At 41.9% G+C, this 26,144-nt stretch overlaps 1 protein-coding gene across 1 annotated transcript; it reads left to right on the plus strand.

The window, feature by feature from the left end:
• Positions 1 to 24,386, plus strand: GPALPP1 (GPALPP motifs containing 1). The gene is made up of 8 exons (XM_069881293.1): positions 1 to 110; positions 8,728 to 8,866; positions 9,867 to 9,965; positions 13,536 to 13,638; positions 18,012 to 18,146; positions 18,369 to 18,533; positions 18,959 to 19,057; positions 21,148 to 24,386. Exons 1-8 carry the CDS (start codon positions 26 to 28, stop codon positions 21,364 to 21,366), a joined length of 1,044 nt encoding a protein of 347 aa, XP_069737394.1. The 5' UTR covers positions 1 to 25; the 3' UTR covers positions 21,367 to 24,386.
• Positions 24,387 to 26,144: the final 1,758 nt, after the last annotated feature.

Consider the following 26,144-nt stretch of genomic DNA (forward strand, 5'->3'; position numbering starts at 1 on the left):
CCGCCCCGCGCCCTCCCCTCGCGCCATGGCGCGCGAGCTCATCGGCCCCGCGCTGCCGCCCGGCTTCGCGCGCCGCGCCGAGGCGGACCCGGATGAGGACTGCGGCCAGGGTGAGGCGCGCGCCGGCCCCGCCCCCGCCCGCCATGGGCTGCGGCGCCACACGGGGAGGGGAGGGTGGTGGGTGGTGGGTGTCTGTGGGGGAGTGGGGGTCTGTGGCTGTCTGGGGTAGGCTGGGGGGGTGTGTCTCTGTGGAGGGGTGTGTCTCTGGGGGTGTGGGTGTGTCTGTGGGGGTGCGTGTATCTTTGGGGGGGGTGTCTGGGGGGGTCGAGGGGTGGATGTGTGTCTGTGTGTCTGTCTCTGTGAGTCTCTGTCGGACTCTGTCTCTCTGTGTTGTCTCTGGGGGGCTCTCTGTGGATGTGTTGTCTGTGTGGGGTTCTGGGGCTCTGTGTATTGTCTCTGTGGGGCTCTCTGTAGATGTGTTCATAGAATCACCAAGTTGGAAAAGACCCATCGGATCATCGAGTCCAGCCATTCCCATCAATCACTAAACCCTGTCCCTCGGCACCTCATCCACCCGCCCCTTAAACCCCTCCAGGGAAGGTGACTCAACCCCCTCCCTGGGAAGCCTCTGTCAGTGCCCAATGACCCTTTCTGTGAAATATTTTTTCCTAAAGTTCAGCCTGAACCTCCCTTGGAATGCAGTTGGTAGGAGGTCATTACCCAGAGGTGGCTACAAACGTGCCCACAGAGCTCCTCTACATGTTGTCTCTGTGTGTGTGTGTCTCTGTGTGTCCTACCCCCATGGCAGTCCTGTGTGTGTCTGGGTATGCGTGTTCCTTGTTGATTGTGTGGGTGCGCACACGTGTACGTGTCTCCTCCCCTCTGGTATCAGTTGAGTCGTGTATTCCTGTATCTGTTATTTCTCTGTGTGTCGTGTGTGTGTGTGCCGCCCCCATGTCGGTCATGTGTGTCTGTGTCCCCTCCTTGTGTCCCTCATGTCTGTTGTGTCTGTGTGTGTCGTTCCCCCCAATGTCATAGAATCATAGAATCATAGAATTACCAGGTTGGAAGAGACCCACCGGATCATCGAGTCCAACCATTCCCATCAAACACTAAACCATTCCCCTTAGCACCTCATCCACCCGTGCCTTAAACACCTCCAGGGAAGGTGACTCAACCACCTCCCTGGGCAGCCTGTTCTAGTTCCCAATGACCCTTTCTGTGAAGAATTTTTTCCTAATGTCCAGCCTATATAATGTCAGTCATATGTTAATCCCCAACCACCCTGTGTCAGTTGTGTTGTGTGACCCGTGTCCCTTGCTTCCCCACTGTCAGTCACGTGTGTGTGTCCCCTCCCCTCCGGTGTCAGTTGTGTCGTGTGTGTGTCCTGCCATGTCAATCACGTTGTGTTTTTCCCCCATATCTGTTGTGTCTGTGTGTCCTCTTCCCCCCGTGTTGGTCATGCGCGTGTCTGTGTCCGTGTCCCATGTCGGTCATGTCATGTTTCTCCCCGTATCTATAATTTCTGTATGTGTGTCTCATGTCCCTCCCATCTTCCCCTGTGTTGGTCGTGTGTGTTTGTGTCCATGTCAGTTGTCCCCCAGATCTTCCTCCTCTCCCTGCCCCTTCTCCCATCCCATACCCTCCTCACCGTGTGTTGGGGTGCAGGGCTGAGGTGCAGTGTGGGAGTGCAGCTGTTCATGGGCCGGGGAGCTCTGCAGTGGGGGTTCACCAGCACCGCCAGGGCCTCACAGTGAAGCCAGGCTTCATGAGTGGTCTTTGTAGCATCTCTTGAGGAAAAAAAATCTCTTGTAATGGGGTGATACCAGTTGGGTACGGTCTGCAATTTGTTTTGAAAATATACTGTCTCTGAAGATATGGAACTGTGGAAATGGGTCCAGAGGAGGCCACAAAGCTGATCCAAGGGCTGGAGCACGTCTGCTATGAGGACAGGCTGAGAGAGTTGGGGTTGTTCAGCCTGGAGAAGAGAAGGATCCAGGGAGACGTTATAGCAGCCTTCCAGTACCTGAAAGGGACTGCAAGGAATCTGGGGAGGGAGTTTTTACAAGGGCGTGTAGTGATAGGCCAAGGAGGGATGGCTTTAAATTGGAAGGGGGAAGATTTACATTAGACATTAAGAAGAAATCCTTCATAGTGAGGGTGATGAGGCACTGGCATGGGTTGCCCAGGGAAGTTGTGGTTGCTCCATCCCTTGAAGTGTTGAAGGCCAGGTTGGATGGGGCCTTGGGTGACCTGATCTAGTGGGAGGTGTCCCTGCCCAGGGTAGGGTGATTTGAACTGGATGACCTTTAAGGTCCCCTCCCACCCAAACCATTCTATGATTCTGTGATCATTTTCCTGCTCAAGCCGCATGTGTACTTTCAGACCTCTCGAGTAGCTCTGAGTGTGGAGTTACTGGACAGAAAAAGTGGTGATGGTTGGGCCTTCACAGTGTGCTTTTCCTCGTCAAACAGAACCCCTTGGTTAAGCTGTCGTTTTTCAGGCAGCTTTCCTCAGGATGCAGAGCTACTCTGCCATCAGCAAGGCTGAGGTGCCTTGTCTGCTGTAACGCTGAGAGCAGCCACCTTAGAAGTGGGATCTCTCTGAAGACAGCTGAGTACCTAGCTGCTGCATCTGTAGGGGAGCTCCATTTCCCCCGTTTAAGCTATTAGATGTTCTGTACTGGTACCATCTCTGGACTAGCAGTTTAGAGCATTTAATACTGTCTGTCCTTAACCTGGGTTCGGGTTGCTTTTGTATACATATTTAATTTCTCATTTGGTAATTCCAAACAAAGCAGCTCTGATGGAAAAGGTTTGCTGTGCTCATCTGCTCTTTTCATTTTTCAATCCAGAAGAGGGAGCAATAGGAAGAGAGAGCAAAGCTGCTGCCTTAGCTGCTGCCGTAGCAACACCAAGCTCCGGATCTGTCCTGACTACCTGCTTGTTTGAGCTGATGCAGCCTTTCCTCTCTGTGTTTGTGTTGATGGCTTATTTACCTTCTTTTAGTTAATATATTAATATGTATTTTGTCTGTATTGTGTATGAATCCACTGAACAAAATAAGTTAGGCTTGTCATGAGGCTGTGGTTTTGTGATGCCAAGTGTTTTGGGAGTATCTGGTCTGAGTTATTCAGCAGCAACAAAGTTAGGACTCCAGGCAGCCGTTCTGAGAATTTGGTCAAAAAGGCTTAATTCGGAACACGAATAGAATATAATGGACTGTTTCAGTTGAAAGAGATCTACAACAATTACCCAGCTGCCTGAGCAATTCACAGCTGACCAAAAGTTAAAGTGTGTTATTAAGGGCATTGTCCAAACACCTTTGAAATACTTGGGGCTTTGACCAAGTCTCTAGGAAGCCTGTTCCAGTGTTTGACCACCCTCTTGGTAGAGAAATGATGACGAATGTCCAGTCTGAAGCTCCCCTGGCACAGCTTTGAACCATTCTGGCGCTGGGTACTAGGGAGAGGAGATCGACACCTCTCTCTCCACTTCCCCTCCTTGGGAAGCTGTGGAGAGCAATGGGGCCAACCTTCATCACCCTTCATCATCCAAAGTCCTGAGCTGCTTCTCACCCAACATTCCTTGCAGTCCTTTAACCAGCTTTGTTGCCCTCCTCTGGATGCATTCGAGGACCTTCACATCTGCCTTAAGCTGTTGGGCCCAGAACTACACAGCATACTCCAGTGAGGCTGCATACAGTGGGATACAGTGGGATAATCGCCTCTTTTGACTGCCTAGCGAAGCTGTGTTTGATGCACCCCAGGATGTGGTTTCCAAGAGGGCTTCCAGATAAGCATTTGTCTTCTATCTGCGATATGACGTTGCCATGCTAGATGTCATAAACAAAATAAATGTCTGTTGATCCATTCTTAAATTTCTTTCGTCTTTATATGGGTGACATAGAATCACAGAATGGTTTGGGTTGGAAGGGACTTTTGAAGATCATCTAGTTCCATTACCTGACATAGGAGCTCTGTTAGTAGCTGTAACTTTTAGCATGCAAATTCTCACCTTTTTTTTTTTTAAATGAAAAAAACCTGAGGATATTGTAATTGTAGCTTGTGTAATCACATTGGTGTTAACATGTGGTGTTTCATGTTGTGAAATATGAGAGGGGTTATAGACTCAGTTGTTGTTTCCTTGTGCATTTCTGCCTGAGGGTAAGGGAGTAACTCAGGCAAAAATACTAGCTCCTTCTCTGCCTGGAGGTCAGCACAGCGGGAGCCGGAATAGACTTAGCCAGGAGATACCAGTGTCTTTTGATGGCATCAGAGAACTGATGCTTCTAAAACCCTGAGAGCTTTAATCATGATCAGGGGAGGAGCAAACAGTGCTTAAAGAGACTCAAAACCTCATCCCTGGTAAAAGGCTGTGGATGTGGTCTTCCTGGACTTCAGTAAAGCCTTTGACACAGTTTCTCACAGCATTCTGCTTTGGAAACTGTTAGCCTCTGGCCTGGACAGGCGCACACTCTGCTGGGTGGAAAACTGGTTGGCTGGCCGGGCCCAGAGAGTGGTGGGAAATGGTGTGAAATCCAGCTGGAGGCCAGTGACAAGTGGGGTTCCCCAGGGCTCAGTGCTGGGTCCAGCCCTGTTCAATGTCTTTATCAATGACCTGGATGAAGGCATCGAGTGCACCCTTAGCAGATTTGCGGATGACACTAAGCTGGGTGGAAGTGTGGATCTGCTGGAGGGTTGGGAGGCTCTGCAAAGGGATCTGAACAGGCTGGACCGTTGGGCTGAGTCCAATGGCATGAGGTTTAACAAGGCCAAATGCCAGGTCCTGCACTTGGGGCACAACAACCCTGTGCAGTGCTACAGACTAGGAGAAGTCTGTCTAGAAAGCTGCCCGGAGGAGAGGGACCTGGGGGTGTTGGTTGACAACCGACTGAACATGAGCCAGCAGTGTGCCCAGGTGGCCAAGAAGGCCAATGGCATCTTGGCTTGTATCAGAAACGGCGTGACCAGCAGGTCCAGGGAGGTTATTCTCCCTCTGTACTCGGCACTGGTGAGACCGCTCCTCGAATCCTGTGTTCAGTTCTGGGCCCCTCACCACAAGAAGGATGTTGAGGCTCTGGAGAGAGTCCAGAGAAGAGCAACGAAGCTGGTGAGGGGGCTAGAGAGCAGGTCTTAGGAGGAGCGGCTGAGAGAGCTGGGATTGTTTAGCTTGGAGAAGAGGAGGCTGAGGGGAGACCTCATTGCTCTCTACAACTACCTGAAAGGAGGTTGTGGAGAGGAGGGTGCTGGCCTCTTCTCCCAAGTGGTGGGGGACAGGACAAGGGGGAATGGCCTCAAGCTTTGCCAGGGGAGGTTTAGGCTGGACATTAGGAAAAAATTCTTCACAGAAAGGGTCATTGGGCACTGGAACAAGCTACCCAGGGAGGTGGTTGAGTCACCTTCCCTGGGGGTGTTTAAGGCACGGGTGGACGAGGTGCTAAGGGGCATGGTTTAGTGTTTGATAGGAATGGTTGGACTCATGATCCGGTGGGTCTCTTCCAACCTGGTGGTTCTATGATTCTATGAAATCCTTTCCCTTTCTTTCTTCAGCTTGTCACTGTCTAACCCATGGGACACACTTTTCTCCACATTCTTTATCACATGATGATTCTGCAAAACTGGCCTAAATATGCCTCTGCCAGAAGAATTGTACTTGCTTTGGCTCGCTTGACCCCGCCACTTCTCTGTCCTTGTACCAGCAGGAGAAAAATGCTAAGGAATAGCTAAAAATAACCAGAGATGCAGAAGGGAGTTTTTGTCTGTTTCAGCATTGAGGCCTCATTTGTTAAAGTACATATGGATTGATAGATGTCTGAGTTGATCTGTCACTGTTGCTGAAGGTGAAAGGCCCTACTCCTGGCTGTCCTTGAGAGCTTCATGCTGCCTGTCTGATGGCATGGGAGATTGCTTGGAATTACCAAGTACAGCAGAAATTAACATAGGAAAAATAAAACAAAACCCAAAAAAACCAAACCCCAAAAAACAACTAGTTTTTCATTTGTTTTCTGAGTTGAATTGACTTAATTTTCAGGCGGAAAGTCACCAGAGCCAGCTCAACGGAGAGGACAAGTCAGGGCAACAACAGTAGGATGGCGCTCTGACCCAAGATACATTCCCGCCTCTGTTTCTCTTATCTCCATCCCTAAAGTTTTCTTATCCCACTTCCCTGCTCTGAGTTGTTCTGAGTTCTGTTTACTTCCTCACTTCCCTGTTGCTCTAGCATTGCTGTCTCTTTTTCTTTTCTTCACCTCATTGGTTTTAGTTTCCTGGCTCTCTTGAGCACTCCTCCATTCCTCCTTGGGCCTGTATCTTTCCGTTTCGCAGAATCACAGAATCACAGAATAACCAGGTTGGAAGAGACCCACCGGATCATCGAGTCCAACCATTCCAATGTTTCTCCACAGCTTCTAGGAAATTTCATTTACAGACTTCTCATTAGATCTTGGCCTCTCTCTTTACCCTTTCTTTTCCTTGCTCCCAGAATATGCTTAGCGATTTTGATTCCTTCCTCTCTGCTGTTTTTCTTTTTTCCTCGGATCCATAACTCTATCCTGACCTGTGCTGGTTATCAGCCTCTGTCAGTACCATGACCATATTCATATTCAAGACCATTCTCCCAAGGCTTTTTCTCCTCCACTTCTTTCAGTGTCCAAATGACTCTTCCACAGAATTTAAATGCCATTTTCCCTTCCTGAACGAGTCTTTGTCTCTCTTTATTTTGTTTCTGATTGTCTGGCTTAGGCTGTAGTTCCATGAACAAACAGCTCTTTGAGGTCAGGAGTTTTGCAGAGTTATTTTTATTCCTCCTAGGTTCCCTGATCTGGTTTATTACATAGCCCATGCAAATAGTGCCATCATAACAGAGAGGAATTGGCATAGAAAGCATGTATGTTAGCCTTGATGTCAGTGGGATCAATCTCCCTCCCTTAAATAGTTTGTGTTTACATATTTTTCTAACTCACAAAGCTGTTCCCAATTTCTTTCTCCTTCTGCAGTATTGGACTCAGACTGCAGCTCAGTTTGCTCCTTTCACTCGAAGCCCTTTCTCTTGCGTGTCTGCATTCAGAGCAAATAAAGCTCTGCTTTTGTGGTATCAGGATACCAGGCAGCTGGAGAAAACTGTTGTGCAGGTTTTGTCTGATTTTTAAGTGCTTTTATCCAGTAGTGTTTCTCACACCAAAATGGGATATTTCTTGGTGGCAGACTTTATTCCTATTTATCATTAATCTTAATGTTGGTTCCCTCTTGTCTGGAATTTTACCTTTCCAGGCTGTTGTACAGGGATGTTGTGGGTTTTTTTCCTTCTTAGTACTGAAATGGATTTGTATGTCCTCTTCAAAATCTTTCCCATTAAAACAGAAAACAACATAAGTGGCAGATCTGTGTTGCTGCTTTGTAACTAGTAGACTGTCCTTGTTCTGTGTCTTGAGCTATAGATGGGTAAAAGCTTTTACGAAGCCCACTTGAAGGACTCTGTTTCTGCCTAGCCTTTGTCAGCTATCAATGGAACCATAATCTGTATCAGGTGTTATTTTGCACCATGAAAAGTCATAGTTCTTTAACTGAAGATGTAATTTCCTGGTACCCTTCATTTATGTGATTTTATTACATCTCATCTTTTCATCTAACCCTTGACTGTTCATAAAGCCAATGTCTTTTCCCCACCAAAACATCTTTGTCCTGTCAGTCCCAGACTCGGTGTTTGAAATATTAAAAGGAGGAATTACGACAGCGTTTCAGGATGCTAAATTATCAGTAGGATCAAATCTCCATTGTATCATGTTTGTATCGTGTGTTTGTGTGTGTGTAAACTGATGCTCACCCTGCCCTGCCCTGGATTTTGGGACCGTTGCTGGTCTTTGGTTGCTCCAGCTGACTCAGTGTTGGCTGAGCCTGTGGGGGTATCAGTGTAAAGCATCTCGTTTAGGGGGCACTTGTTAGGATCAGTGGCTAAGCTACTTCTGGACCCAGTATACATGGTATTGTGTCCAAATAAGTCTATAAAAAGGGGAAAAGACAAAAAATAAAGGAACTGTGACTGCTGGTGGGGATGGTGCCAGAGAATAGCTCAGACCTGTTAGCAGTATTAGTGTCTGAATTTTTCCTTTGCTGGGATATCCTCCCCCCCTGCCTCCTCATTGCTCCAGGGAGCAAAGGGTTGATTGGAGCATGAGAGCTTCATCAACTGCCCTGGTCTTCTGACGGTACTGGTTCCTTGAAGTCCAAATGTCAAAATCATCCCTTTTTCAGCTGAGTACTTAAGCATGAGCTGCAGGCCCAGACTTAGCTGAACTGGGAATAACCTTAATTGTTAAACCATTTCTAAAGCAAACTGGCAATTAAATTCCACTCATCTATGGTCTCACATTCTGTCTATGTGCAAATGCTGTGATTCTTCACTGGTAAGCTTCAAGTCCTTTATTAAGGTGGTAGATTATTTTAAATGTATTGGTTTATACCATATGCATTATAAATCAGCTGTTAGGTGAAATAGAGTTTTCTAGTCCTGTTCCAGAAGACACTCATTCAGCAATGGATTAGTGCTATAATTTCATTCAGGAAAGGTGTTCATTGAAATGTCATTCTGAAAAAACATAATTTCTAGAAGTTTGTTTAGATATCTTTTCTAAATGCTAGACAGTGCAATGAGTGAAGAAACTTAATTCCAGGTAGATCATAGTCATTTGAAATGTTTAATGAGTATCCCAACAACTCTCGATGTTCAGTTGTAGGACCAGCACTGCCTCCAGGCTATAAAAGCAGCTGTAGCTCAGAAACTCCAGACAGTGACGATAACTCAGAACCTCTACCCAGAGATGCAAACAGAGATTCAGAAGAGGAGACAGAAGGAGATCCAGCACCCAAGTGAGTGTGTTCTTAGGTTATTTGCGTATTTACACTGTATTGCAAATGACATGTGTCTGCATAAATTATGAGAAAGGGTCAATATTATATAAATAGAAAGGTAACACCTGTGTAACCTGTGTAACCTGTGTAACCTGTGTAACACCTGATGGCATGTTCTGCATGTTCTTTGAGACCAAGAATATTCAACTGACCTGTTTGATACCCTACTGTGGAATTAAGTTATTTAGGGCAATCAGATTTCTCTGTTTACATGTTTAATTTTAGTTCTACAATTAAAGCAATAAAACCCTTAGACACCACTTATTATGTATTCAAGTATTTGGGTTTTGCCCTGTTTCTGGGATACTGCCTCTTACTAAGTGGTCATAAGAACTATTTATGGGCATGAATTGATGCATTCAATTAAGTCGGCTCTAATGAAAAAGAAACCTGAATTGTTTAACAAATAATAGGACTCCGCCCGTGCTGTCATTTGGTGGGATTCATTGCTCACAACTGCTGTGTTAAGAACTTGTGTATGCTCGTGCTGTGTCTCGTGTAAAGGACTTGAAGGGCATCATGCCATTTTAGTGAGCATTATAGTTAACTCACTTTTCTCTTCTCTTCTGAACTGAAAAATCATTGAATAAGAACTGAACTGGGAAAAATGCTTATCAAAATGCAGACTGTGCAAAAATAGAGAAAGCAGCATGCTTAATTTTAAATTACTTTGTGACTTGAAAGTAGTATTTCAACATTATACTACTCTTCTTTCCACAGCAAAAGCATTCTTAGTATTTTTTTTAAATGTCAGAGCATTTTTTGAGTGAAGCTTATGCTCCCAGTTTTTTAATTGCTGCAAATTATTTTGGATCCTTTTGCAGTTTCCTTGGTAACAGCAGGGTATTTAGTGCATAAGACTGTCTGAAATAATTTCATGTATTTTTTTCATTTTTGAAATGCGGACAATTGCTATTCACGTCAAGGTAATTATTAAATGAAATCTTTTTATTTGCAGAAAGCAAAAAAGAATTCAGGAAGATGATGATGATGATGATGGTTTTTTTGGGCCTGCTCTTCCTCCTGGATTTAAAAAACAGGATGATTCTCCAGAGAGGTAATTAAAATGGAATTATATTCAGAGTCTTTTTCTTAAAACACAATTATTTTAGATTAAATATTTTGCGGCACTATTACAGAACACTTCTATTGTGCACTTCAGATTATTGGAATTGCTTCCTCCACATTCTGAGAACAGGGGCAGTATTCTCTCAAAACAGAACACACAGCCCTCATAGTGCTGGTTGGAAGGTTGAAGAGAAAAAGTGAATAAGTGAATTGTCTGAGTTATATTTTGAATGTCTGATTTTTTCCATTTCTTATGATAGGTCTCAGGTTAGCATAGAAAAAATTAATTTCAGCTACAAGGACCCATAGTTCTGTAGTTCATTCTGGGCTGCGAGGGTGTGGGGCAGTAGGGCAATCTGAACAGTGTAGGCTTCTAGAAAGCAAGCTGTCAGGTCTCAGCAAATAAACATTATTTACCTCATCTATCAGGAAACTTTCCATTTGATTGCATGCAATTATAAAGTACTTCCCCAAAAAAGCCTATGAATTGTCTTTGCAGAACTCACAGCCTTCTAGTCTTTACATCAATTTGTGCACTTCCTGCTGTAATGTGAAATGGTAATCCATAGTGAAATTGGTACTTCCAAGGGAATGCTTATTGATGAAAGGTACAGGAGAGTCCCTTGATCACTATTATCTTCCTGAGAACAGTAGAGAACTGTTAGATAAAATAAATGAATATCTGCCTGATAGGGATGAGTGTTCAGTTCTAGGAAAGTGATGCAATATGTTGTCGAGCTGTGTATGTATTTACAGTCTCAAAGGAAATTTCAATGTTGAAGTTTTTTTTTTAGTTTGGATAAATTTTTATGGTGCTTGGCAGCAGCTGGGTAAACAAGAATTTATTTAACTAAGGTCATTTGGAAGTATCCTCTTAATCAGTTTGATTGCACTTTGCTTTAATCAGGAAATACTTCTGTAGCTGTGGGTATTACACTTAGTGGGCTCATCATATAATCATAGTCTTTTATATGGTCACCTAACTTTTATTTGTTTAGTGTACTTCTAAAATGATGAGTAACTTGCATTTGCATTCAGAGGGAACAATCTGCCGTGTGTCTGTGAGAGTGAGAGATTAAAGCAGTAAAAGGCACTTGTCAGGTTGTAGGGTTTGGGTTTTTTTTCTGGTTCACCATACAACTGCTCCTATCACACACTGAGAAAGCACATTGAGCAGAGCTGTTTTGCACCCAATCCAATTCTCTGAATAGGTGGGAAAGGTGTGATGTGTGGGAAGAGCCTTGTCTATCTTCCACCCCCATACACCTGGCAGTCTGGTTGTGCTGACAGGCTGAGGCGTATAAGCTGTGCAGGGTGTAGGTAGACACAATGCTCTTAACCATCTCCGTGCTGCATTGCCCAAGCATTGAACAGATTGCCAGCTGATGAGCTAGCCAAGAATAATTGAAACAAATGCAAGCTGTTTGTTTCAATGTATGGACACACTGCTTATTAGCTTTGTGTGACATTTGCGTTCTTTTAGAAAAGCTTTTGTTCTCTTGCATCTTTTCCAAACTTGTCAAAGCAACATGTTCATGATTAGGAGCAGCTTATATGCTGACTGGCAGCTTGTTAAAAATCGCTTGAATCATTGCAGCGTAAAATATATATATATGAACAGGTTTCCTTCAGCTTTAGGGAGGATGTTGGTGTGCATCAATGTTACACAGAAGCGCAGCGCCCGTAAATATTCCTGAAATATTCACACATCAAGGTAAGAGTAAAGGTTCTCTTAAAAAAAATTTAAATTAAACATCAGAAGAATGCTGTAATGCCCATCATGAAACACGCATCAGCAAGGACTCCCAAGTCTAGCAACAGGAAAGTGTTCTTTGCCATACAAAAAATCTGATATTAAATGAGAGCTTAATTCATTATAAGTTTGAGGTGATTTTTTTGAATGCTTATAGATATGTACTGAAGTTGCCAACAGCAGCAAAATGTGTTGAACAGTTTCATTTAGCTTCACTCCACCTGTTCAGAGAGCCTTTGGAGATCCAGGAAACTGTCAGGAATCACATTGGCTGTGTGCTACTGGGGAAAGACCTGAGCAACAGGGTTATTCATGTGGAAAAAATAGCATAGAAATGGAAAGCGTGGGAGCGATGATTATGGAAATAATTTTTTTTTATTCCTTTGAAGAGCCTTTGAGCTGTGACAGAAGCAAGGCAGAGTATTTTAGATCTGATGTTTTTCACAAGCTGCACAGATACAGTCCACAGCATAGATGTTATTATATATTTTAGTAGAAAGCTTTTATATAGCTTGGTTTAACCCTCATTCGAAGCAAAATAAAGGTACTTGTATACTAACATAAAAGATTATTTTGGCCATATCTGTGTGGGTTTAAATTCAATCCCTTTAAATTGTGTTTGGAACTTTATACTTGGTTTTAAGAAGAAAATGTTCTGAAGGGAACAATGGAAAATAAAAGCTGTTTCTTTTTTTTTTTTTTTTTTTTGGAGCAGCTACATAGGGACAGAACTTAAAATTTAACCCAGACCTCTTGCCTGGGTTTGAAACCTCCCCAGTGCACTTGTCCTGGCTTGAGCTCACATTTATTGCTTCTGTATGTCTATCTGTGGTTGGCTTTCTGGCATGACTATCTGCTTTTTATTTCCCCTCTTTAGTTAATATCACTACAGCAGGGCTGTGCTGATTAGATTATGTGGGATTTAGCAAAAGACCATAATTAGCATAATTCAATTCATGTTGTGTTGCATTTGATTGCCCTGAAGCTCAGAAACTGAGGATCATAATAAACAAAGTCTCTGCTGATACATTGTGAGAATACTGTCACTTGGATATTTCTTCAGGTGATAATTGTTTGGGGTTTTAATTAGCTTTTGTTAGCTTTTAAGAGTATGATGGTGGATTATTGCTTTTCTGTACTGCAAGCACAGTTTGCTTTGAACCATTTTCACCATTGAAAGGAGATTCTCACCTTTCTGTGTTCCTCGAGATACTTGAATTATGCTGCTTGCAGAGCTGCTGTGTGAAAACAAATCAGTGAAGTTGATTTGGAACACAAAAGTTATCGTTCCCAGTCCAAGGGGAGATAAACATAAAATCAGAGCAATTCTCTGATTCTGTTTATTGAAGGGCAGTGATATCGTGATGCAAGGAACAAACGGATAAAATTTGCTTGTTGCTAGAGTAGTGTATATTTGACCTCCTGCTTTTCATCGCTCTTGAATCCAGTGAAGTGAGCTATGGAATAAAAAAGTGGATTTCCTTGACTACATGCTGCAGCTTTCTCAGTTTTCTTGAATGCTAGCTATCTCAAAAGGTCCTCCTTGGAAACAGAGAAAGACTTTTCATATTCAGATATTTCTGTAGTGTGTGCTTTGGGGCAAGCCTGGCATGGGGAGGAAGGAGAATTGCTCTTTTCATCAATGTGTGATTTTTATTTTTGTATTAATCTATTACAGTTTTTCCCTCGCAGCAGACAGCGGAAGCTGTCGCTTAATGTTGGTTACATTACTGTTTTGGCTTTTTTTTACTCCAACTGAAAACCAAGTTTGGTTTGTTGTTTGTTTTTGTTTTTCTTCCCTTCAAGGCCTATTATAGGTCCTGCATTACCACCTGGCTTTAGGAAAGAGGACACCAGGAGCAGCCGATGTGCCATAGGACTGTCTCTTTCATCAGAATGCCATACCCAGGTTTGTGAAAACAGAAGCTTTTTATTTTAGTACAAGCTATCTGAAATGCTTAAACAAGTAGGAGCCTAAAAAAGTCAACTACACACACTTTTCAACATAACAGGTTAATTTTAGACCAGGAACCAACTGATTTACCTGAGTCAAATACTGAAGCATAAATAAGCCTTAAAAAGAGAAAGTCTGGTCTGGTTTGTTGTGATTTTGCTGTTAGGTAGGTGGTACACTAAACTGCAGTCACAGTAATTCTACCTGATGTTTTTCCATTCTTTCTTTTGGTGTGACATCCTTCACAAGTGAACATCCTGGCAAAGTTCAAATTTTTAAAGATGTTAAAAGAAGTCATGCAACCTGTTAGAATGAAAATTTTTACCTGTAATTCAAGCTTTTACTGCTTTCCTGATGGGGGAGCAAAATGATTGCATATTTCATCTATGTTCACCTCCTAAAAAGTATTCTCAGTGGATGTGTTAAATCAGTTTATCCAGAAGAATTCAATCAAGAATAACGCTACAGTTTCACTAATTGTTCTTATCAGTAGTAAGCTGGTACCTGTAACCAGGAGCAAGGTGGAGCAGGACAGCGACACGTAATTTTTTGGCTCATGTTTTTTGACTATTCTCATCAGGTTAGGTAAAAACTAGGTATAAGTCCTGCAGCCTAATCACTGGCTGCAAAATAATGCATGCACTACTAAAGAACATTCAGGAATAAGATGTGTAATAAAATACAGCTGGAAGTATGGGAAAGATTCAGCCTCCTAAATGTGGGGTTCTGGTACGATTCTGAGGGATCTGAATCATCTGCAGTGAGCTGGCAGATAGGAAGTAGCACTTTAGAGAAGCTTGTATCCTCCTTGAGCAGCACCTCTTAAGCCAGGCAGGATACCTGAAAACATTAAAAGTGGTACTGGATACCTGTGTTTAGGCAATTGAATCTCTCACATACTGTGATAACTAAATATTAATTCCTTGTGAGAATTAACTTTTGTTTCCACAGTTACTCTGTTTTTTTCTAAGGTACTTACATTTTTAAGTTTAACTCCTAGACACTGTAGGGCATGCTAGGAAGGAATTAATCGTAGAATCATAAGGTTGCAAAAGCCGTCTTAGATCGTTGAGTCCAACCACTCCTATCTGCCCCTAAACCGTGTCCTTGAGTACCTTGTCTACCCATCTTTTAAATACCTCCAGGAATGGTGACTCAACCACCCCCATGGGCAGCCCGTTCCAGTGCCTGATGACCCTTTCTGTGAAAAATTTTTTCCTGATATCCAGTCTGAACCTCCCCTGGCACAGCTTGAGGCCATTCCCCCTTGTCCTGTCCCCTGTCACTTGGGAGAAGAGGCCAGCACCCTCTCCACAACCTCTTTTCAGTAGAGAGCAATGAGGTGTCCCCTCAGCCTCCTCTTCTCCAGGCTAAACAACCCCAGCTCTCTCAGCTGCTCCTCATAAGACTTGTTCTCCAGCTCCTTCACCAGCTTCGTTGCTCTTCTCCGGACACACTCCAGAGCCTCAAAATCCTCCTTGTAGCAAGGGGCCCAGAACTGAACACAGTATTCAAGGTGCAATCTCACCAGTGCCAAGTACAGGGGCAGAATAACCTCCCTGGACCTGCCGGTCACGCCATTTCTGATACAAGCCAAGATGCCATTGGCCTTCTTGGCCACCTGGGCACACTGCTGGCTCATATTCAGTTGACTGTCAATCAACGCAGGCAAAAGCTGCTCTGTAAGTTCACTTTTTTAACAGTAGTCGCAAAGTATACCATTCTTCAGCCACCTTCAGTGAATGTTGTCATAATCTTTCATGAAGAATGATTCTTAGATTTTTAAGACACTCATCATCTTATAACTCCAAATAACCATTAAGCAATTTGTCATAATGATAAGTCTCTTGAGACAGAGTTGTCAAAACTGGTCTGCTTGTATGATTTACCAACAAACACATCTCTTTTCTCTTAAATAGATCTTCTAGCATCAGCTTTGTTACAGTTATTACAGAATGTAGCTTATTTTATTTTTTCTCTTTCTAGTAACACTCTTTTTACCTTTTAATATGAGGTTTGGGGTTTTTGTATTTATTTAATTATTCTGGTACAGTTATAGAGACAGCTTATGCCATGCTGACTCTACTTTATACTGATGTTCCCCTTCAAACCTGAAGGCAGTATTTTTTAATGTTTGCTTAGTTTCATCATCTTTGGTGCAGTTTGTAACGGAGTGAATTGAGCTCAAGACTAATGAGAAAGGAAATGAGACATGCTTCTTCAATTAAAACTCAGTGTGGAATTTGTCTTTCATCCTCAAATGCTTTGTAGTACCATTTCTTATGAAAATCTTACATCTTTGAAATTTTTATTTGTTTATACACAGAGAGGGAAGTGTATTACTACCTTGGTTTCTCAGGATGGTTATTCCTCTTCCCCACCAGCTCCTTCTTTCAAAAAGAGAGAGAGAGAACGTAGTCACCCCATTCTTTAAAAGTTGAAGCAATATCATAGTGTTAGAAAGCCATTGGTGTTGCCTCTTTGCACTGTTAGTCTTTGTAAGTGACCAATTATGTCTCACCATCCTCGGTCTTTTGAATCCATCTCATGCAAGTGATCATTCAGCATTAAGTTTGCTAAGTCTTTTCTTGCACCACGTGGTTCACAACCATATGTAGCTGCATCTCTTGCGACTTGAAGCTTGCCTTTCCTGCTGCTCGAACCTTTGAATGTTCCAAAAGGCAGAGAGAGACAACTTGGCTAGCTTGGAGCAGTGTCATTAAAGCACAACAGTTTCAGTGGGAAGTGGCACACATGGGAGTAAAGTGGCTTATTTCACACCTGCGGTCTTCCTTAGCTGAAATCCTTCTAAAGGAGTGGGATGCTAGCCATGAGCAGCCTGAAGTATGAACACGGTGTAGTGAGATACCTCTCCTGCTCTTCTCCTTTCACTTGTCCTCCGTTCCCCATGCTCCCTCTAGGTGACTCTTCTAGTGAGGTTCTTTACTCTGTCCCTGTATTTTCCACTGGGTCACTTCTGCCTCAGGCACCTTATTTTACATAGAAGGCTCCTGATACCCTTTTTTTCCACTGCTTTTCACTCTTGAGCCCTTATCTTCTTTGAAATATCATTCATATCTTGGTTCAAGCTTGTACACCTGGTAACCAAAGTTTGCTGTGACAAAAAGAAGCCATTCCCCCCACCCTTCTTCGTCCTTCATTTGAAACTTATTTGCCACCACTTTATATTCTCAAGTAAGGCTCTGTGCTTCCTGAGTATACAGCCTTGCCATGCCACTCATTGTTTTGTCACTCATGTTCAGGCTGTAGCTGAATCTTTTCACTTTGTAGATATTGGGTCCTTAGCTCTATTTCCAGGGCATGAAGGCATTCACATTTTCTGTCTAGTTCTGCCTCCATCCATAATCCATACTGTTTTAGCTTGGAGGGACCTGTGAGCCTTCTGTACAACTTTTGGCAGCCACAAAGATCTTATTAACATCGAGTCATAGAATCATAGAATCACCAGGTTGGAAAAGACCCACCGGATCATCGAGTCCAAACAAACTCTCTTTCAAACTCAGGTTTTTGAGCCATTCCCCAAATCATGGCTTAGAATGCAATGTTAAAAGGGATCAAAATGAATGACACAAGCGAGAGATTAGACTGGCAGGTACTGTACACCCAGGGGTGCAGTACCATGCGTGCCAGTGTACCCTAGTGTGCATGTTAGTCTTTTGAGCATCCTTACAGGATCTGAGCACGAGACAGTGCAAAACTTTGCAAAACCTTGCAGTGCAAAACTGCGATCCTTACTATGGAGATCCATCTAAATGTTGCTAGTGATGGTAAAGCTCTAAGTATCAATGATGTATGTTTATAGGTTTCAAATTTACCTGTGGCTACAGAGGCTACATAGCTGCATCCAGAGCAATGTAAAGTAGCAGGACTTTGGTAAACACAGTGGATACACAACAGTTCTGCCTCAGGCAAGATATGGTGCTTTTGGAAACATGAAAACTAAGTAAAGTGCTGTAGCAGAGTCTAATCTGAAGGTCTAACCCAGGTTTTTGTTGTCTGACTGGCAGATTCATTGCATTAGGTTTATATCTTCTAATCAACACAGAATCATAGAATGGTTTGGGTTGGAAGGGCCCTTTATAGGTTATCTCGTCCAACACCTCTGCCATGGGCAGGGACATCTTCCACTAGATCAGATTGCCCAGAGCGCAGTGCTTCCTGACCTTGAATGTTCCCAGGAATGGATAATCTACCACTTCTCTGGGCAACCTTTCCAGTGTTTCACCAAAACTTTCTAATCCTATAAAGCTGAAGTGTTTCTTGATGGTTTTATCACTGTAGTTGAGAAAAATGTTTTATTTTGGAAGGCAACAGATAGTAGCGAGGAAGATGACAATATTATAGGCCCAATGCCTGCAAAAGGACCAGTGGAGTCTGATGTGACTAAAGAATTTGAACGCAGAGCTCAAAGAATGAAGGAAAAACTTACTTCAGCAGACAGCGTAAGTTGGATTTCTTAATTTCCTGTGGTTTGTTGCCGGAGTGTATTTGTGTTTTTCCTTGCCTGTTTCTGTGTGAACCTGGTTGCAGCTCTGCTTGGGATGCTAAGCATTTGCAATTGTTAAAAGAAATAAAAATCCATAATTTCTGCTGGAAGCTAAGAGATTGAGACAGACATTTTTTTATTATGCTTTTCTACACACACCCCTATTGCTTTTGTAAAGGATGAACCCAAGCAAGTTACCAGGGAATCATGGATGACTGAGCTTCCACCTGAATTGAAAAGCTTTGGATTTGGCCCAAGAACATTCAAAAGAAGAGCTGATGACAAATCAGGTGATAGATCTGTTTGGACAGATACTCCAGCTGACAGAGAGAGAAAGGCCAAGGTGAGCATTTATTAATTCATACACACCTGCAAGCAGTATGCACGTTGTTGATACTCTCTGAAAACAAAGTAAAGATACTCTGGGTGGTTCAAGGACTTTTTATTCCCAAATTTTTCATTGTTATCAAAACCTATTAATTCAGGCTTAGAGGTAAAGGCAAGGAAATAATGATTTTAAGTGTCGTTGATATTCTTTTAATGCCTTTCACTTGTGCAGGAGTCAGGTACTTTGTATCAGCTCATTGAATTGCCAGTTAAAGGGTGTCCAGTTTCTTCTTTCATCAAACTAAGCAAAAAAAAAAATAAAATCTGGCAGCCTCTATTGTGGCCTCTGCCCTTCAGATTTAATTAAAGTAAATATAGATTTCCTTGCTATCCACTTCAGATATTCTGATTAATAGTGTGTGATTTGCTTCTACTCATCAGGAAAGAGAGGAGGCAAAAAAGTCAACCAGTAAGGATAATGAAGAAATTGTATTATCTAGGAGAGACAAGAGACTTGCCGAGCAGGTGACTTCATACAATGTAAGTGTAATAGCAAAATACATCATTTTCCTGCATTTTCTTTAAGTCTCCACTATTCTCTTCTGGTTCTTGTTTCTAGCACTGTGGTTTCCATGGAAATGCCACTACAGTCTTCCCTTTTAGTGCCCAAGCCTGCTGCTGTTTAAGTCATTGGAACTTTTGTCATTGACTTCAGCAAGAGCAGGATTGGGTACTCAAGCTGCTGCTGAAAACAGCCCCTGACAGGACAGGTGTTTGTGTACTTGTCTCAGTTTTAGGTGGTGTTTTCTTTAAAGCATCCTTATGTCAGGATGTGATTGCTGGGAGCAAACAACCTTAATTCAAACATGAGCTTGCTTTGCCAGATTACCTGCATCCCAAGAATAAAACACCAGTAAAGGTTTAACTTCTATAACAAAATAGGCATTAACACAAAAGAACCCTGATGGGCTATGCAGATCAATGCATTAATGACACCGTGTAATTAATTACTTTAACTGCTCATTACAACAGCAATATTACATGAAGTTTTCCTTGGTCTCTGCAGAACCAGGTAATTTTCAGACAGATAGATGTTGATTACTAGAAATCTGAACTCCATGTCAAATTCCCTCTCACTGGTCTGTCTGCCAACCCTGTCCACCAGAATGTATGGACTGTTGCCTGCCTTACAGCTGTTTGTTCTAGTTATTCCCTGATTTATGGCCTGAAGTCTTATGGAAGGCAATCTGGTCTCTTGAGAGTATAATTAATTAACTTGAGAATCACAGCCTTGGTTTATATTACATGATTGAGGTTTATCTGGCACTTTTAATAATTTATTTGCAGTTCATTAAATCACGTCCCTCTTGACTTAGAGGCTTGTAAATCCAGAGCTATTAGACTACTGTCCTAAATGTCTTCTGTTAAGTCTGTTTCTACTGTCATTATGAATACAGTAGAATAATTTTCATATAAAACTACAGGGTTTGCTCTGTACCACTGCCAGAATAAAACATACTCAATTGGTGCAAAAATCATTGTTTTTATCATTGTAAACTGTGATGCTTATTTTAGATTAAACTTTTATTTCACTTACTGAATGTCTGTTTCACTTACTGAATGAAATGTGTTCATTCATGTACCATTTAGAGTGTGAAATTTGCTCTACTTATTTATACTAATGGTTTTGTTCTCACTGTTTGTTCTTTTTTGTATTACATTGTCAACTTAAAGATGGAAGAAAAGCAAATTTGAGCGATTTTATGGTATGCATTAGAAAGGGGATGTAAAGCAGCAGAAACTGCTAGTGATATCAATCAAACAAACATACCCTTGCAATAAAGGTTTCATGTGCCTAGACGTGAGAAAACAGAGCTTATCATCTTTTGCTCTTTCTGCTGAGACAGTTGGTTTGGACTGGTCTTTTGGCTGGTTTGCAATGATCTCAGAGTCTGGGAAGTTGGCTGTTTAGGGATAGAGAAGTACGCTTTACCTGAGTAAAGGAGGATCCACGTTGTCTTGTGAGAGCAGCAAAAGTTTTATGTTGTATTTGGGCTGGATCATGCTCTATGATAAAGGCAACTAAAGTCCTTGATGTGGCAAAACGTGTGCTCTAGCTCACACCTATCAGCCAGCAGCAGATGATTCAAATGCTGAGAAGTTAAGAATGTACATTAAAATCACAATAGTGCATGAGAATAAGACCAGAAAGGGTATCCAGCTTGTTCCTTCACTTAGTGGTGACCAAAACCAGGTGCTTAGGGAAAGTGTGTAAGAAACTGGGCCTGTACTTTGAGATATTTCTCTTGACCTATTATCTTCATTTGTCTCTGCTAATAATGGCAGAGCAACATTTATTTCTTTTGCCTTATTTTTTATCATTTATCTCCACTATCTGTGGAGATTGAACATTATGGTTATCTTTAAAGTCAGTGAAGTATTAGTATTTTACTCAGTACAGACAAGATTACACATGCTTTCTGCTCTGTGTATGCTAAATTTATCATTCTATTTTATTAAGCTGTCTTCCTTTTTAGCCTTCCTAGTTCCAACCTTTCCATTTGGGTTTTCTGTATGTTGTTGATATTTTGTAACACCTTATTTCCTCTTCCTTCTTGCTGTTTTTCCAGGAGTCAAAGAGGTCAGAATCTCTAATGGACATACATCAGAGAAAGCTAAAGAGCAAAGCGTCTGAAGAAAAGAGCAAGCCTCAGGAAAGAAGGCCGTTTGACCGAGACCAGGATCTCAAAGTCAACCGATTTGATGAAGCACAAAAGAAAGCTCTTCTAAGAAAATCCAGAGATCTGAATAGTAAATTTGAGCACAGTAAAGGCAATATGTTTTTATAACGTAAAACCATGAAGCTTTTTTGAAGTTAAGTCAATTAAACTTTGAATACTTAATTTTTTAAGTATTTTTCTGTAAATATTTGTATGCAAATAAATATCCTGATCTTTAACTACTTTTCCTTGTCTGTAAATAGTCTATTAGGGAGGATCATCCATACTAAAACTAAAATGGTAAAAAGAAGTCCCAATGTAAAAGAAAAATGTAAATTTGATACTTTAAAACATTGATAAATATATTCTTTTTTTTGTTAGCATAAAAATAATTGATTAAAACAGGTGTTGTTCTAAGGAGTTCTGCATTTGATCTTGCAGTGGTGTTGGCAGTTTCCCCCTTTCTCCTGCCGTGCTTAAGATACTTGCTGAGCCTGACCTGAAGTCCATGGACAAATCCCCTGTAGGCTCATGGGCAGGACACTGCTTGACTGGAGCTCCTGCTGGAGAGTATAAACTCAATGACAACTTTTATGTCTGCTCAGTGCTTTTATTTCTACGATTCTGTGTCTGCACATAAATACAGGTTTATATGTATGTAGTATAATTTCTGTACTATAGCAGGAAGAACTAGTGCTAGCAGGAGCAATGAAACTTCAAGATTTGCAGATTTAATTATAAAACAATAGTACACAAGATGAGAAAATCTAATCTGAGTTTCAATTTGCAGGGCCTATCATCAGAATATCCCTTTTTTTTTTTTTTGCAATTACAATGTGAAAACCAAACGAAAATAAAGCTTATTTTGTCAGTTAATTTGCAGAGCAGAACAGCTCTTTGGTATTAAAAGGGAAACAAATCTGGCATTTAAAACATCTACATCCATGTTTAGATCTTTTGCTCTTTTCTGTGTGTGCAGAGCAGCTGAAAGGAGGGTTGTGTTACCTATTTAAAATTAGATTTGTGCTTTCATCCTTTTTTTCTCCAGTAGTGTTTGAGATCCTTTTTGAGGAGCAACTGAAAGTATCTAAATGTGAACATTTTGTACATGAGACCTTGTCAACTTGTTTGGAAGTGTGACATATTTCACCTATTAAATCTCCGGGGTTCACTGTAATTTGAAAAAAGGCTACTGTGACAGAGAGTTTCTGGGTTGGTTCAATTAATGGAGCTGCGACCTAATGAGCCGCAGCAAGAAATGGCTAAAAACTTGGGTATTACTGCATTGCAGGTGTGTATAAGCCCAAGGCAGGGCCTCTGGTGCTGAGAAGGCTTGGAGAATTTTCAGTGTCACAAATGAACGCTTACATACAATGTACTTAAATAAATGCTTTTTTTTCTTCCTAATAGGCAGTTTATTTTGCCATCTGAAAAATCTGCTACCTTCAGGAGGAAGAGTGACTAATTTTGTGTTGTGTTTTTTTTCTTTAATCAGTTTTGAGTTTCTGAGCATTTTTGTTTGGAGGCAAGAGAAAGGCTTAAACAAAGGCCATTTCATTTTCCTCCCCTTGCACTGTGCTTGTGCTTTTTTGCCCCAGCAAACAAAGTCCAACTAGGTTTCTACCTTCTGAGTTGTCTCTCTCCCCTTTTTGGGAAGCTTCTCTGCAGCTGGGGGTTAAATAGTGTCTAGCAGTTTTCAATTGTCTTAGCAAATGTCAATTTCTTAGTTGGTATATTTGGGTTTCTTTAAGCAATTAAAGTAGTGACAAGGTGAGCATCACAGGACTAGATAAATCTTCATGGCTGATAAAAAGAAAATTTCTCATGCTTGCTTTTGAAAACTACTGCAGTGAGAAATCAATTTATGATCGGGTGTTGCCTTGTGCTGAAAGAGCAGATCTGGCAAGCACATGGTGCAGTCTTTGCTCATTCAGAGAAGATTGTTGCAGGGACATTTGCACAAACGAAGGCTGATGGAATTAAGATTCTGTTGTTAGATGTGGCGTTTTCATTTTTGTTCTTTGGCCCCTCCTCCAAACTGAGGATTGGTCATCAGGCATCACAGACAGCTCGATCTTACCATCCAGCTGTATCCCTGCTGTTTGCTCACTGCCCTCCCTGGCCCCACCACCATCTTTCCCCTCTCCAAGGACACATTTGAGTGGAAGCTCCGTCATGTTTCTCAAGAGGAGAGCTCGTATAAGGGAAGCACAGGCAGTCAAGTGGCGGTGTGTCACACCTCTGCGTGTGGGACGTGCAGTTCTAATCAGTAAAGCCTTGATGTGAATTGGGAACATATTTTCCCTCATCTACTTAATCTTTTCTTTCCACCCTGAAGCAGCCTCTTGAAGACTCGGTGAAATCTATGTTGTGAACTTGAGATAGGGGGAAAGTGGAATTGTTGAGAGTTCAAATTAAGCCTTTCATTACTTTGAGTAAATTGAGTGAACTTTTGAATTGCATTAATACACAAACTAATCTCCTACCAACGCCAAACCATTCCCTCAAACAGCCATTAGAGCAAACAGTAACTCAGTAAATTACAAGCTCTGTAAGCTTTTGTGGGAAAAGGTGAGCTGCCCTCTACAATTTGGACAAGCTGTAAAGCATTTCTGCAGAAATGTTAGTGAGCAGTTTTTCAGAATCTCATTTGAAAAAACAGAATTTTTTTCACAGCAAATGCTCCCCATAATTACCATGTAACATTTCTGGTAACCAGCTCCCAGCGTGAACTTAAGGGACTCTACTGTGCTGCCAGCCTGTGTTGCAGTTCGAGGCATATCAGGAAACTCTGGTTTGTAAAAAAAAATGTCAGGGAAGTTTTCCTGGATGTGAAAACCCTGCCAGCCTGGATTTTAAAGCACTTGCCTTTGTGTTGTGCTGCCATAGGCATCCTTCATTAATACTGATGTTAAAAATTTCTGCTCAAGAGTGGGGTTCCCTCCTTCTGAAATGTCAATTAGATGTGGAATTCATAGTGAAGTCAATAAAAAGAAGGCTTTTGGGGTAGGCATATAATAAATTGAATGTTTAGGATGAATTGTAAGGAATATTATATGGTGATAACAAAAAAAAACCAATTAAAAAACACCTGCTGAGTCTGCTGTTACCAAGGAACAATTAAAAGCAATAAAGACATTTCAAGAAAACTTATGGGTCTCTTTGTACATATCTATAGGATAAAATATTGAGCTACCATGATGTTTGATCTAGACAATTTTATTGTTGTGTAGCAGTACTGTCACCTGAGGAAAATCTCTGCTCTTGATTTAAACACCTACTTATGGAGAGATATTTTTCACTTCTGCTTCTGCAGTCAGTGGATGCATTGTGCACGTTGGCTTTTCTGGATGTAGTGTCTTTCCCAAACAACAAACAATAGAAACGCATTTTATTTGGGGCTTTGATGGTGTCATGTTCATAGCACAAGGGCGGCATTGTCAAAAGAGCTTTGTTCTAGAAAGAAACATTGAGCTGAAGCACTGATATGTTTCTATTCAGTAGAAAAAGGGTTTTTTTTTCTGCATAAAAAGGTGTTTCAAAATGCTGCAGAGGGCTCCTGGAGTCCAGGGCTACTCATGCTCAGGTACTTGTTTTGTTTCTGAAATTACAACTTGGTTATTTCTGTCTGGCCAATTAGCAATTCTACATTCATTTAAGAGTAGTATAGCATTAAAAACTGGAATCTGAGAAAACATTCTCCTTGTGCATTGTCAACTTCAGCTGCCCTACTTGCATACAATATTAGTTTCTAATTGCATGGTTACCTAATTCTCAAATAAAATACACTCATAAGGCTTTCTGTCCTTATGAATTCTGTGCAGCGTTTTATATGCTGGAAAAACAAAAGCAAAAGTTATGGGGTGTCTTTCAGTCAACAGCTTTAGGTTTTTCTCATGTATTCACTAATGAAGATTATGTCTTGCCACCTGAAATGAGTGAGGAGCTCAAGTGTGAGCCTCTGTTGTTTTGTGAAACTCATCTTCCTGATGCTCCCAGCTCTGACAGCCAAATGGGAAGTGGTGGCCCTTAACATTAACTCACCCAAATGTGGCATTTCTGTTCTTTTCAATCGTGACGTTAGACTAAGGGAGTACACTTGCAGAGCTGATTTTTTCACAGCAGCCACTTTTGTGTCCTCCTGCAGTGGCCATCACTGGCCACAACAGGCAAAAGCCCTTTCTCCATCATCCTCTCTTTGTTCCTTGTGGCTTATCTGTTTTCTTACACTGGTCTTTAAACCAGTAATAAATGCCATTGCTCTTTGTACCCATTTAGAATCAACATGGCAAATCAAGCCTTATTTTTTTTTTTAAAAAAGTCTTTCTTTTATAGTGGGAACTTAAGGTCTTTAGGAGATAGCAGCACAGATTGTTTGTCGCTTCAGCAGGAGCAGCTGCAGCTGTGACTTCTTCCAATTAAGCAATCCAAACATAAATATTCAAAAGCAATTCTCATAAGCAGACTTAAGAGGGAGTAAAAAAATTAAAAAGAAGTGGCTGGGCCAGGCTCTCAGCTGCTTAACATTGCCCTCGATGGCTTCACTTCATAGGGTTGTAACCACGTGTGCTGCCACATCTGTGCCTGATCAGGAGTATGACAACTTCCTGGCCTCAGGGCAGATTGCATTTTCTCTCTGCCCTTTCCTGACTGTCCCTCTTGAGGAGTCTCTCTCCCGAGTATAACAGTACCTGAGCTGCTACAAAACAGTTAATCTACATCAGCAAATAGTTTTTGATATGTTTTAATTTGTGTGAGCCCTGTGAGAGCCGCTGCAGCTCTCACCGTGGGTTCTCCTGGTGGCCTGGCTCTGAGAACCAGCCAGCTGCAGAGTATTGCAGTTATTCCTTTATTTCCCAGGATCTGTCTTCAGACCTTGCTGGCCTGTGTGGGATTGCCACCCATCA

The sequence above is a fragment of the Phaenicophaeus curvirostris genome, chromosome 1 (assembly GCF_032191515.1).
Source record: "Phaenicophaeus curvirostris isolate KB17595 chromosome 1, BPBGC_Pcur_1.0, whole genome shotgun sequence".
NCBI lineage: Eukaryota > Metazoa > Chordata > Aves > Cuculiformes > Cuculidae > Phaenicophaeus > Phaenicophaeus curvirostris.

What these genes read in the sequence shown, in the direction of transcription:
- GPALPP1 (XM_069881293.1), top strand. Translation starts at nt 26, where the DNA reads ATGGCGCGCGAGCTCATCGGCCCCGCGCTGCCGCCCGGCTTCGCGCGC. An exon ending in GGATGAGGACTGCGGCCAGG is followed by an intron (nt 111 to 8,727) that starts GTGAGGCGCGCG and finishes CTCGATGTTCAG; the next exon opens with TTGTAGGACCAGCACTGCCT. An exon ending in AACTTACTTCAGCAGACAGC is followed by an intron (nt 18,147 to 18,368) that starts GTAAGTTGGATT and finishes GCTTTTGTAAAG; the next exon opens with GATGAACCCAAGCAAGTTAC.